The sequence below is a fragment of the Xiphophorus maculatus genome, chromosome 13 (genome assembly GCF_002775205.1).
Source record: "Xiphophorus maculatus strain JP 163 A chromosome 13, X_maculatus-5.0-male, whole genome shotgun sequence".
NCBI classification, from domain to species: Eukaryota; Metazoa; Chordata; class Actinopteri; order Cyprinodontiformes; family Poeciliidae; genus Xiphophorus; species Xiphophorus maculatus.
The window spans coordinates 24,306,969-24,319,978 of NC_036455.1; the positions used below are offsets into that span (position 1 = coordinate 24,306,969).

At 38.2% G+C, this 13,010-nt stretch overlaps 1 protein-coding gene across 1 annotated transcript; it reads left to right on the plus strand.

Annotated features, from left to right (window-relative positions):
• Positions 1 to 339: 339 nt before the first annotated feature.
• On the plus strand, positions 340 to 8,766 carry fam92a (family with sequence similarity 92 member A). Its single transcript, XM_005797346.2, has 9 exons — positions 340 to 470; positions 1,426 to 1,660; positions 1,743 to 1,811; positions 2,629 to 2,730; positions 2,909 to 2,914; positions 3,082 to 3,186; positions 3,417 to 3,530; positions 6,478 to 6,597; positions 8,355 to 8,766. Exons 1-9 carry the CDS (start codon positions 430 to 432, stop codon positions 8,478 to 8,480), a joined length of 918 nt encoding a protein of 305 aa, XP_005797403.1. The 5' UTR covers positions 340 to 429; the 3' UTR covers positions 8,481 to 8,766.
• The last annotated feature ends 4,244 nt before the right edge of the window (positions 8,767 to 13,010 follow it).

A 13,010-nucleotide genomic window follows, 5' to 3' on the forward strand; every position in this document is an offset into this window, starting at 1 on the left:
GGATATATGTCACATTAAAGGAAGGACACGTTCTTAAGTGATTTATCTCTGTCTGTTCCATTTTTATAACACTAAAAACAGTTATTTTTTACAGATGTATTGAAAGAAATGTCGAAATTTCCCTATAAATTAAATCTAATTTGAATGTTAAGCATGTGCAGAACGAAATAAACAAATCCTGATGACTCGTCTTATTTTAAAACAAAGAAAGTGATGACTGATTGTTCATGTAAATAAGAAAAAACAAGTAATTTCTTGATAAACGTAATGAAATCTCAAAAGGAGCCAAAGACCTCATTTCCCAGAATGCAACTTTGAAGCGGAAATGAACTAGTGACTCCATGGAAACCGCCGACTGGCGTTCAACCTAGCTAGTTGCTAGTTAGCTAGCAAGGAGCGAGTGGACATTCCTGTGAACCGTGTTTATCTATGTCTGCGGAGATGAGTCGCACTCCGGATGCGAGAGTCAGGTAAAACTCATTTATCGGGATATTTTGAATAAATTAGAACGAAAGTTAATCGAACAAAATCAAGCTCAAAACCAGCAGTGATATAGCTCACTAGTTAGGATAGCTTTAATTATTTTGGTTTTTCTTGGACGTTTTTCTACTGACTTCTCGCTGAATAATATTGTTTAAATATCTTTATCTATTGTCTACGTGTCTAAGTGAGTTGATTGTTTTTATTCTCTAAGAATCTGGAAATCCACAACGTTACATCCTCAATGTGTCTATGATGCAGGGAGCTTATTTACAGTTGGTATACATTTTCTGAACTTAAAATCTGTTCTATGGCTTCTACGGCTTTCATTCTATGATATCTGAGGGACTTTAACGTTTTTCACATTTTTGCCAAATTACAAACGTAAACATTAATGTAACCCATATTCTTCATGAAGTTGAAGGAAAATTATGTTTTATATTAAGTAAATCTGAAAATGAACTTTATAGAGACATCTGTCACTGCAATGTTTTGGGTTATTTTTCCACTATTTCTACACATCGAAAAACCATCTTGCAGATTCTCAATTGAATAGGTCTGGTCTTTGACTGGGCCATTTTAACACATGAATGCATAGGCCAGATTTGTGGGGGGCATGGACCTGTTGCCTGCTTCTTTGTTTATTGTTATCCTTGCCTAGACTGTTTAATTGGTTTGCTTTGGTAGGTTTGTAGTCATGCCATACTCCGTGCTTTACATGTTTAGATGATGTACTGAACAGTTTTCCACATGATGCTCAAAAGTTGGTCTATTGTTCTATAACCTAAGTCTGCTCCAAACTTCACCACCCCTTGTCTTGTGAGCTCTTTTGTTTTTATGATTCTGTTTATTCACCAATGTTCTCTAACAAAATAAAAATGTCACAAATGTGTTTGTGTGAGCTGCGTTTTCATTAATTGGACCTAATTCATTCTGACCTTCAAGAGATAACCAGACGAGGAAGATCCAGGAGAACATAACCAAAGTGGAGAAACACTTTGGGGATATGTGCCAACTGTTTGCTGCCTATGCACGCAAAACAGCCAGGCTGCGAGACAAAGCAGACCTTCTTGTCCGGGAAATTGGCTTGTACGCCGACACGGAGACGCCAGACCTAAAGAGGGGGATGAAGCAGTTTGCAGAGCACCTTGCCAAGATTCAAGACTACCGCCAAGCGGAGGTTGATTTTCAGTTACATTTCATGATATTTAAGTCGCACTTAAATGACTTGTTTGACCAAATCTAACATGTAAATGTTATAGGTGGAAAGACTTGAGGCCAGAGTCATAGAGCCATTAAAAAGCTATGGAGCTGTGGTGAAACGTAAAAGGGTAAGGGTCGCAGGGAATCCGGCTTGGGTTGATGAACACTGATTAAAGTTGAACTAAACAACATAGCTGCACAAGTAAAATGTGTGAATTTATTTTTAAAAGAGGCCCCTAGAGGCTGTTGTACAGACAACTATAGTTCCTGTCAATGGCCTGCAAGAGGGCAGTATTGTTTCAGTGATAAGGTGATGCAAACCCATTAGGTACCCTCCATAGTCAGCACCTTTCCTGTGAAATACTGACAATTGAAAGTAAGGCCTATTGTTTGTTTGTAGCATTTAGAGTGCTTTTTTATTAGTTATTGTATGAAATTGAAACTTTCCAAAGATGCCAAAGATATTTGATGTTTCAAATATATGGATGTGTATATTTAGGTAAAATAATTAAGAATCTATCATGCTTTTCACTCAACATCTGGAGTTTAGCACCAGCCTCCACTCGCCTCAACCCTGTATAAGCAAGGATAGACGAAAGATCTGTGACTGGAAGAGACAAGTAAAACAAGTAAAAACTTGTTTTACTTGTATGGTACAAGAGTGAATCTATTATTCACTCTTGTACCATAAGCTACATTTATGGCTCATATGTGGCAATTTCAGCACGTTTTCTGGCATCGTATAAAAATAACGCTTAAACCGTGGTACTGTATGTCCTTTTAAGTCTTGTTCTGCCTTGACAACTGCCCATGTCTAGTGGCAATCTTACTAGGTTAATTACCCTTATGTGAGTTGCAAATGTTGCACATTTTCTGTGGCTCACCTCATCAGTTTAAAATTTTATCTGATTGAAATCATGAGAAAAATGTCTCGTGTCTATGCAGGAGGATCTGAAGGCAACACAGAGCGCCCGAGACAGAGAAGCCAAACAGATGGCTCAACTCGAGAAGACCAGACTTAGAAACCCTTCAGACAGACAAATCATTGTATCCTTGTTTTGTTTCTCTAGTTCTTGATCAAAAACACAAAGAAACATTCATGTAGTAGAAGCTAATTATTATCTCTAATTATAAGGGCTTCATCTGTGAAGCATATTTCCTTGTTTAGCATTCACCTAATAAAGTAAAATTCTCATTTTTTGTGTTTCCTTATTTAAACTTTCAGTCTCAGGTCTGCCCCATGAGATCTGCCCGCTTCATTACCCTCCACTGTTTCTTACAAAGTTCATTCTTTGTTCCATTTCAGTGGAAGAACATCTAAAATGCTAATTCCTTGAGAGTTTCATAGGTGTTTGTATTGTCTTTTAGTACTTATTATATGGATTTTTTTGCACCCAGGCTGAAACTGAGCTTCAAAGAGCAACCATGGATGCCACACGAACCACCAAGCAGCTGGAGGAAACCATAGATGAGTTTGAGCGACAGAAGATCCAGGACATAAAGGTCCTCTACTTCAATTGTTGTTCAGGTTATTTTATTTCTCTGAAGCAGTGGGGAACAGTCAACTGAAACCAGACAGTAATGACCAGTGTAGTCTCCGGAGTCTGCCCACACTGAAAACTATTCCTGTTTTACTACAAGCCTCCCTGCCCTGTTTCCTGTCAGTCAACACACCGCTCCATCTCACTCTCACTCTTTTCTGTTGGTCTTATCTGTGTCTTCCTCTCTTATAGAAAGTCTTTGGTGAATTTGTGACAGTGGAAATGTCTTTCCATGCCAAGGCTCTGGAGATCTACACCGTGGCATTCCAAAGTATCCAAAGTGTGGATGAGGACGCAGACCTGGAGGTATGGAGATGTGGCTGTCAAACGTTAACATGCACTCATTGGCTTTTCAAGATGCGTTTGAGGTTTTCTTTCTTTATGGTGGCATGATTGCACAATAAGCAACTTCACTTAATATTTAAAACTAGAGTTTTTTTTTTTTTCTAAGAGAAACAAAATCATCCATACAGTCTCATAAATATACAGTTATATCCACCAATCTTTGCTTCAGTGTTGCTTAGCAAGGTGCAGAGAGTTGTAGACATCATCAAGTTTTTCCATCATTTTTGGCTGGGTATTTAACTTCTCTTATTATGAGAAGTGATAGATTCTATTATTTGATTTCTTGCAACAGGGTCACACCACTTAAACACAGTTCATTGATTTGAGTTTAGGGCCAAACCAGAAGCATTGTGCTAGACTGCTTTATTCATTCCAAAATCAAACACTTAATGTGTTTGGGATCATTGTCTGTTCAAAACGCACATTTTTGTCCATGTTATAACCATTTAGCTGTTGGGGGGATAGAAAGAAGCTGCATGTGGTCTTGTTTTGTTATTTCATCCACCGCTGCACCGCTACCACCAGCAGCAAGACTGCAGCTCGGCATGATGCTATTACCAGCATGCTTAATATTTAGCACAATGTTTGTAGGTTTGATAACCTCACCTTGACTTCTTTAAAATTTCTTCTTGTCATTGAGGCCAAAACATTCAGTCTTTATCTCCTCTGATCATAAAATGTTTCTTAGAACATAGGTGGACTGCCTGTGTGGGTAACTGCTAGCTTAAGTCAAGCTTAAAGGGTTTTATTGTGGAGCACAAGCTTCCCTCTTTGTTGGCACCCTTTTAGGTTTTGTTGAAATGAAACTCACTGTGTTCTCAGTTTATGATCAGCTCAAGTTCTCGTAGTTGCTCAGTTGTTGTGGGTCACTCTAAACAATTTCGCTTCTTCTAACGGTTTTGGTCAGTTGAGAAAAACTTTAACAAGATCAGGTGTTCCAACCAAAAATTATTCCACGTACTTTTGGAATAAGTAAAGCAGCTTAACATCAAGCTTCTGGAATACACCCAACCTCAACCCTATTGACTTTTCAAACTGTTTAGTCTGAATTTGTCAGCTTTTCTGTTGAGAAACATTAATTGGTTAAAAAGGTTTTTCTTTGTAACTTATTAAAGAACATTCAGCCATATACGGCTGAGAATGTGTACTGTATATACTATAATATTCAATAAATTTATTTCAATAGCTCTATTCACTAAATGAAACACATTATATAGATTAATTACACACAAACTGAAGTTTTCAAACCTTTGTTTTTGTTAATTTTGATGGTTTTGTTACAGCTAATGATAACACAACATTTTGAATTTCAGTGCTCTCTCAAACTCATAAAAACATGCTTAACGCTGAAATGTGGGCGTCATAAAATATGTTTATCATTTTTTTAAATCTATATATCTTAATAAAGATATAATTATTAAGATAAAAAATACCTTAATATTTTAAATGCATTTTTTAAAATATGTATTTTCAAAAAGCTACATTGACTCTGAAACAATCAGATCTATTTTCAAATTTATTGAATTACTTTGAGTCTGTATGTTGGAAAATTCTAGATAAATTCAAACTTGAGCATTTAGTTCTAGTTTTGAAATATCAATATTGTACTTTTTTGTAGAATCTCAAAAAAATGGTTCAAGTCCTTTATAACTCACTATAAATGACCTTTTCAGATAATAATGGAGACTTTTCTACCTGACACTTACTGATCCAATCAAAAGATCCTGGGCATCTCTGTGGAAACAGTTGTGCCCACAATCGGCACTAAAATGCATCCTCATGTTCATCTCCTGTGAGATGATTGTGGTCAGATCTCAAATAAAGAGGAACTGCAAATAATTGATTGCATAGCTCATTACTCAGTCACATGATCACTTTTACAGACTACAGTTGTACATAATGAGGCTTTTAAGCCGTCCACAGTTTTAATTGTTAATCAATATCTGGTAAAGGGCTGCAACAAAGCAACTTAGCTCCAGTAAAATAATCCTGGGTGACGAGGTTTCCATAAACCCAAACAAACATTTCTCCCCCGATTCAACCACACGTTCACCTCTATGCTATTTTAACAGACCATGAACGTAGAAGATGTCTATGGGTGTTGACATGTTTAATGAAATTAGGCATTCCTGCATTCATACTGTTTTTTATTACATCTGAAGTTAAGCTGAAAAATGTGGTTAACATGTCTCCCTGTTGAATTCACTTTATTTTTACAGTTATCCTCTGTATCTCATTATTAGATTGTACTTTTCACCAAATCCTAATCCTGTTTGAAGTACACCCTCTGGTCTTTGTTTGATAAACCTGTGGGTTTTGTTTAATATTCCGACATATCGTAGTCCACACCCTGTGGCTTAACTTTGAAGTCATCTGCAGTAAATACTGCCCAATTCGATCACTCATCCCAGCCTTTCCTCCTTTGTTTATCAGCTGCTGAGTGGTTCTCTCGGCTATTTTAAGAGCGAAAGGAAAAACAAAGGATCAATGATTCTCAGTGAGCAAAGTTCCTCCTGTGGATGCCCTTGTGTTGTTTCCCTCTGCCCGTCACCATCTAATCTGTGTGTTTTTTGCTCTGAATCATCTGCCTTCCATTCATATTGAAACAAAACTCTTTGCTGAGATGGGGCTGGTTTACAGTGACTCATTGTGCAAAACATGGGAGATTGAATCATCTGAAACACGCACAATGACATGAAGGCATGAAGACAATCCTGACCCAGAGTCCTGAAAAACATTGGTGTGGTTAAAATCACAGCTTAGTGTCAAACTGATAACCTCCGAGCTGCTTTCATTCGTTCTATTTGTCACATTGTTCGGTTGATGTTTAGGTATGCGGGCTTTGCTATAACAATCCCTCAGTAGTATCTTACTGTTTTGACGCAGCACCCTCTTCTGGTTTTGACAGGTGTTCAGGAATTGTCTGCACCCCCCTGATTTCCAGTCCCGCTTAGACATAGTGCGAGCCAATTCCAAGACTTCCCTTAATCACACCGGGTCTTTCCTGAGTACATCAGGTACCTTACAGGTAAGATGAAACGTCTAAGCAAGAATTTCCCTGAAAGTTCCCACTGTCAAGGCTTGCTTGGAATCATTTTATCTTTCATGTTTGCTATTGCGTAAGTTTTATTGTTGTGATTAAAAAAAGGAAAAGAAAACCTCATCGCTGTTTTTTTTTTAAAAAAACAGTGGCTTCCTCATGCCAGCATGGGCTGGTGCTCGATAAGTGAGTTGTCAGAGAAGAAGCACGATATTTCCCCATCCATCATTCTCTTTAATTTGTCACTGCACGCTGCATATATTATCCATTTTCTCCAACATTAACAGTTTACTCAGCACTGCTCATTTTTGTGAGTGGTTAATTCTGGATTTACTGTAGTTTCTCGCAAAACTATCCACCAATTACAACCAGCATATTCAATGACTTTTATTGGCATTTTAGGTGATGAGAGCAACAGAAAGTAGTCCACAAATATGAAGTGGAAGAAAAAAGGTAGCCAGATTTATATTTTTTAAATAACAAATAGGAAACCACCTTTATTTGATACCCCTAAATAAAATGTATTCCAAACAATGGCTTTGAAAACATTTGTCCGTCAGTTTAGTCTTAATAAAAGGAAGCTTACAGTCTTTACAGAACCTTGTAAACAAAAAGTATCACAAAGAAAGCAAGAGGGTTGTGGAGAAGTTTAAAACAGGGTAAGGTTATAAAACAATGTACTAAGCTTTGAACATGTGACAGCGTACTGTTCAGTCCACCATCTTAAAACAGAGCATGACACATTTGCAAATACCAAGATATGACTATCCACCTAAACTGACAGGCTGGGCAAGGAGAGGAATAATGAGAGAAGCAACTTGGAGGTCCAGTGTAACTGGGGGAGCTGCAGACATTCACGGCTGAGGTGGGAGAAACTGTTAACATGACAGTTATTAGTCATGCATTCCACAAATGTATCCTTTATGGAAGAGTGTCAAGAAGAAAGTGATTACTACAAGAAAATCAAAAGTGGATCAAGTTGCACTTTCCCAAATTGATGTTTAAGGATACTCTCCACCCAGTCTGACTGAGCTTGAGATATTTTTCAAAGAAAAGTAGAAACCTCTGCAAAATTTGCAGAGAGAAAATACGTGCATGTGTAATTGCTGCTGCAAATGGTTCTGCAAAGTATTGGCTCAGAGGGAGCTGAATTTTCACATTTTTATTTGTAAGAAAGAAAAAGAAACCCATGTTTTATTCTTCTCCCACCTCACAATTATGAAGAATTTGGATTTGGTCCTAATCCATAAAAATACCAATAATATATGTTATGGTTATAATATAAAAAGTCCGGTGTGAGGCAGCGTGTCTGAGGGAATGCTTCGGAAGCTGAATATACCCGGTATGTTCAGATATTTTATCTGTACAGAGATGATCAGATTAAAGGTTTCAGAGGCACATTGCAACACACTCCTGTCACACCAGCATGCCTCAGACTTGTCATAACCCCCTTCCTGTGATTAGATTTGAATTTATCTGGGAGCAATCACTACCGCTTAGAAAGATACAGAATGACGGTGAGAAACGTGCGCTGCAGAACCTGTTTTACATGATGTGTGAAACTAGAAGCAGAAGTCTGAAAGTAAAACATCAATTTTGAGAAATGTGATTTGGGTTGTGCGGACTTTGCTGATTAGACAAGGTGATGGAGCGAAAATATTCTGGATTCAACCAAAGCACAAAGTGCGCCTAATAAATATCTGCAAACTGTTTTAGTTGCGCAGTGACTTAATTTGTTGTCACAGCAACAAAGAGCTTCCAGCCGCCAGACGAGAAGAGGGGAGGAGGAGGATGAAGAAGAGGACGAAGATGAGTCTGAGGAGGAGGATGGTGATGAGGATGAAGACGAGGACTCAGACGACAAACGCTAACCTCGTTAAACCCTTTGTGCTGGTCAGTGGAGGAAAAAAAGAATAACAAAATACAGATTAACTGTTTTAAAAGCGAAATTGAGTTTCTTCCAGATGGACTTGCCCAGGTGGAAAAACGTTTTCATTGTCATGTTTTGTAGAAGACACCTTTATGTTGTGCTGTTTGTTTTTCAGCAAGCCATTCTTTTGAGCTTTTTTTTTTTATATCTCACCTTCTCTAAATGTATTTGTATGATTGGTCATGTTCCAGTGAAACGGTACTCTGTCTAATAAAAGAATAAAAGTACCCGGCATGCTCTCACCCAGGTTTTCGATTTCGAAAAGCCCAGCAGAGCTTGATTGTTATTTTAGAAACTGTCGGGTGTGTGAATCAGTCCAAGTGACAGTAGTTATGTGATGACGGCAGTTAAAAGTGACTCATCTCTACCACAAACATGCAAAAATGGAACAAATGGGAGTCGGAAACTTTTCGCGGCACACCGTTTGCATTCATGTGGATGAATAGGGACGTATGCGTAGCATAAATCAAGCCCCATGTCCATGCATGTTACACTTGACAAAAGCCCCTCTTGTGTGTTCAGGATGCTGTGTGTTGTCTTGTCACGGTAGAGACTGCAACCACAGTGTCCGCTGATGGCTCCTGTCTGTCTTGGATGAGTCACTCCACACAATTTATAGTTCGCAGCTGGCCGTGTCATAATGAATTCTCTTCTGCCTCTGGTGCTCTGTGCACATCTGTTAAAGAAATGCTAAATATATGAAAATTTGCAGTCTTTTGAACCTAAATTTTATCCATACGCAATAAACACGAGGGACACCGTAACCTCGCCTACAGCGACATTATTTATCTCATGGCTTTGACTAAAAGGTGCGTAGGTGGTGTGTCATGAAACCTCTCTGCAACAGCACCCTAATGCATATAAAGGTTAATGTGTATGCAAACATAGTTACACTATCACGCACTCACGTAGCCGTTTGTCTTTACTGTGCCGAATGGCCCGTGTTGCAGTGAGTCATCACCTGCAGTTTGTGTGATGAGGTGAGTCAGAGAAGTTTTCCAATCGCAGATAAACCTTCCACTCCCTTATCGCAGCGACAGAGTGACTTTTGAGAGAAACTGGGTCTGACAGGAGCGAAGAGAAAGACTTGCACGATTGGAGTGGTAAAAAAAACAAAAGCGCCAGCCTCCTGCCTTAGCCAAGAAAGTCAGAGGTGCCAGAGGAGGCAAGAGTTGGTTTATGAGTCAGAGAGTGAAAAAAAAAAACAAAAGATGCAAAGGCATAGGAGAAGGAGACGGGGGGGGGGGGGTAGCAGGGACAACTTGGAGAGGTCAGTCAAAGCTCCAGGTTCTTATACTTGACTCATAGGCCGCCAGCGTCACACCACTGCTATTAAACTCTACACCTGCGGCACAAGTCAGCCGCAGCACGGCTTCATGCAGATGCCTTCATGTGTCTTTCCCTAGAGGTCACTGGCACTGATCTTACTTTGCCAAAAGCTTTTTTCTTTTGGCAAAGAAAAGAAAAATTAAATGAGTAAATTGCATGCTTTACTCATTTAATCATTAAATCATTTAAACGCCGATTTAAATGAGTACAAATTGTTCAAAACTTGTTTAAAGAGATTGCCTTGGTAAACGTTTCAAATGGCATGTTTTAACGGCATTGCAGCCAAACCTTCTGTGTAGGCCTTAGCGATTCACATTGATTGGTTGACAGGAAAAGTGATAGACACTTGTCCTGTCCTGTCAAAGTAAAGATACAGATTTCTCTTTACTTTTTGTCTTTTTGTAATTTCAAATCTAAGTAAATATCTCAGGTTCAACAAAAATCACATTTTGGGTCAAATGTTCTCACTATATGCAGGAGAGGATGGATCTATATATATATATATATATATATATATATATATATATATATATATATATATATATATATATATATATATATATATATATATATATATATATATATATATATGTTTTAAATTTGCATTTAATGTTTTCTTTTTCTGAAACTTCATTTTTTATATATCATTCAGTTTATCTTTTAGTTTAAATGTTTTTAAGTTAATCTTAAAGTGTTTTTGCCGTAAAGCCCTTTGAATTACCTTGTTAATTATAGGTACTATACGAATACACCTGCCTTGTCTTATTTGCATGTGTGCTGTTGTGACCTTGACATCAAACTCTCACAATTCCTACAAATGAACGTCTCAAGTGACGTTTTCTTATAAAAGCGCCTCTCTTGTTGACGCCACCAGAGGGCGATGTTTCAACGTTTTCCCCATCTGTGCCTGTCAGACAGAAACAGAAACAAGGAGACATCGTGTTCTTTTCTCCCCACGGGCAGCAGCAGTACGCGAGATTCACCTCAGACCGACTGCTTTTGAAGTCTGACTTTTAATCAGTATGCAAAATCTTCAAGATGTGGTTTGTTTTTATGCGAGAGAAAAACAACTGCTTCATGCCTTAAATATTTCAAGTACAAAACTGTTTTGCATTTAGAAAGAAAAAAAAAAGGTTGAATTTTGATCAGATCTTGACATCAGCTGCTTATCTGCTGTTTCTAACTGAAACAGATGATTCATTCTTTAAAGCTGACATAGATGGATGATTTTAGCACAACCCTCTTCATATTTTTCTTATCCTTCCACGTTCCCAAATGTGTTTGTGTCAAAGGCCAATTCAGAAGTTAGTTTTAGTATCTAAGGGGTACAACTCATACTAGCCATCCTATAGATCTGGCAAACAAAAAGGAAAGGATTCCCTTTGCTCATTTTCTGACTCATCTGCAATCACCCACATTACTGGGTGTGCAGCCCTCTGCTTTCTATGCGTCTAAATGAAGGAAATGCTTTTTCATTTAGAGGGAGTGCATTTGATGTGTGGGGGTGTGCGTGTGTGTGTGTGTGTGTGTGTGTGTGTGTGTGTGTGTGTGTGTGTGTGTGTGTGTGTGTGTGTGTGTGTGTGTGTGTGTGCGTATGGGTGTGTGTGAATGAGTGCCACAAAGTATAGTTGTTTGCAAAATTAAACAGTGTTGTGCCGCCGGCTCTTATAAAATCGACCGGCAGCATAGCTGGAGTGTGATTCACACACTGACTCACTGGCAACGCGGCTATGGCGTGTGTATATATGTGTGTAAGAGAGAGAGAGTGTGTCGCAAGCAACACACAGTCTCTGTCAGACCTGCCTTGTTCTGGTGGTGTTCTAACCGCACCACATTCCCTGGAGTTTACACCCGCAGACAAGGTTAGGAGCTTACAGGAGCAAAGGTATATTCTTCTTTACCAGTGGACAGCAAACCTTGTAATTCAGTGAGCAATTTATCCCTTTCTCCTGCCTCATGAAATTCTCCCTAAAGCTATAAAACCCATTTACAACTTGGGGGAAAAAAAGACAACTTGTTGAGTTTTGGAAATGTTTAATATATTTAATTTTTTTTTTTGTTTTATTGTAAAATAAAGTATTCAGAATGATCAATTTTCTACTTTTAGTTTTACACTGAGAAAAAAGAAGATAGGGGCCAGCTTAGTCATTTTTAGATCTAAAAATGGAAAACAATGGGGAATCAACTACTACTCAAAAAATAAAGCACATAATTTGCAGCCTAATTAGATAAAAATGTTTTCAAAAAGTCACTGAGGACATTTAACAAAATTAGTGCAATTTTTATTATCTGTTCTCCCCCAATTTCAGCCAAAACTTCAAGCTGCTGCTCACTCTCTTAGTGATATGTTTACAGCTGCAGCCTGCTATCCTTTTGTTTGATTTATGTACCAACAAGAATATGGTGTACCTGTTGTCAAGGGCAGTAAATCAAAACAGTTATTGTAAAGTATCTTTGGTGAATTCCAGGATCAGTGGAACAAGAGTAAATCATGAGATGCTTGTGCTTTAAACAAGGGTGGAGTATTGTAAATCTGTCCCGGTTTGTCAACTACATGCAATGCAACTATATATCATTTGATATAGATATGGGGGAAAGTGACTTATTTACTTCCAGACACCTAATAGCAATGTCATCCCCTGTTCAGCGTAAATCACAATTTGCAAAAGGCAATTGAAAATCACCACATACCTGTATGGGAACATCTACTTACATTTTGGTTGGCTAAACCCATTTCTATTAACTTTGAATAATCCACTATATAGAAAAATGACTTTTAAAAAGAGGTTCACTTTTCTAATTCTGAATTTGATGCCGGGAGTGCATTTTAGGCTGAAAATGATATAATGCTAAACCCTTCCTCATAAACTGCATCTTCCAAGTCAGTGGTTTAACCGAGAACATCAGTGACGTGCCTGGGGATGAAAACAGCATCCATGAGTCATCTTTCAGGACTGAGGATGAAGAGGGTTTAACCGCTCTGTTAAACAATATGTTGGCTAATAATTCTAAAGCTCGTCTAAGGTCACTTTCTAATATAAATTTGACCAACTCCTGTGAATCTAATGGATGTTAGAAATGCTTGATTTTTTGGGTGAAATGAAAGTGAGCAATGCTCAACTGTCATTACTGCTTCACTAGA

What these genes read in the sequence shown, in the direction of transcription:
- fam92a (XM_005797346.2), top strand. Translation starts at nt 430, where the DNA reads ATGTCTGCGGAGATGAGTCGCACTCCGGATGCGAGAGTCAG. An exon ending in AGAAGATCCAGGACATAAAG is followed by an intron (nt 3,187 to 3,416) that starts GTCCTCTACTTC and finishes CCTCTCTTATAG; the next exon opens with AAAGTCTTTGGTGAATTTGT. An exon ending in ATGAGGACGCAGACCTGGAG is followed by an intron (nt 3,531 to 6,477) that starts GTATGGAGATGT and finishes TGGTTTTGACAG; the next exon opens with GTGTTCAGGAATTGTCTGCA.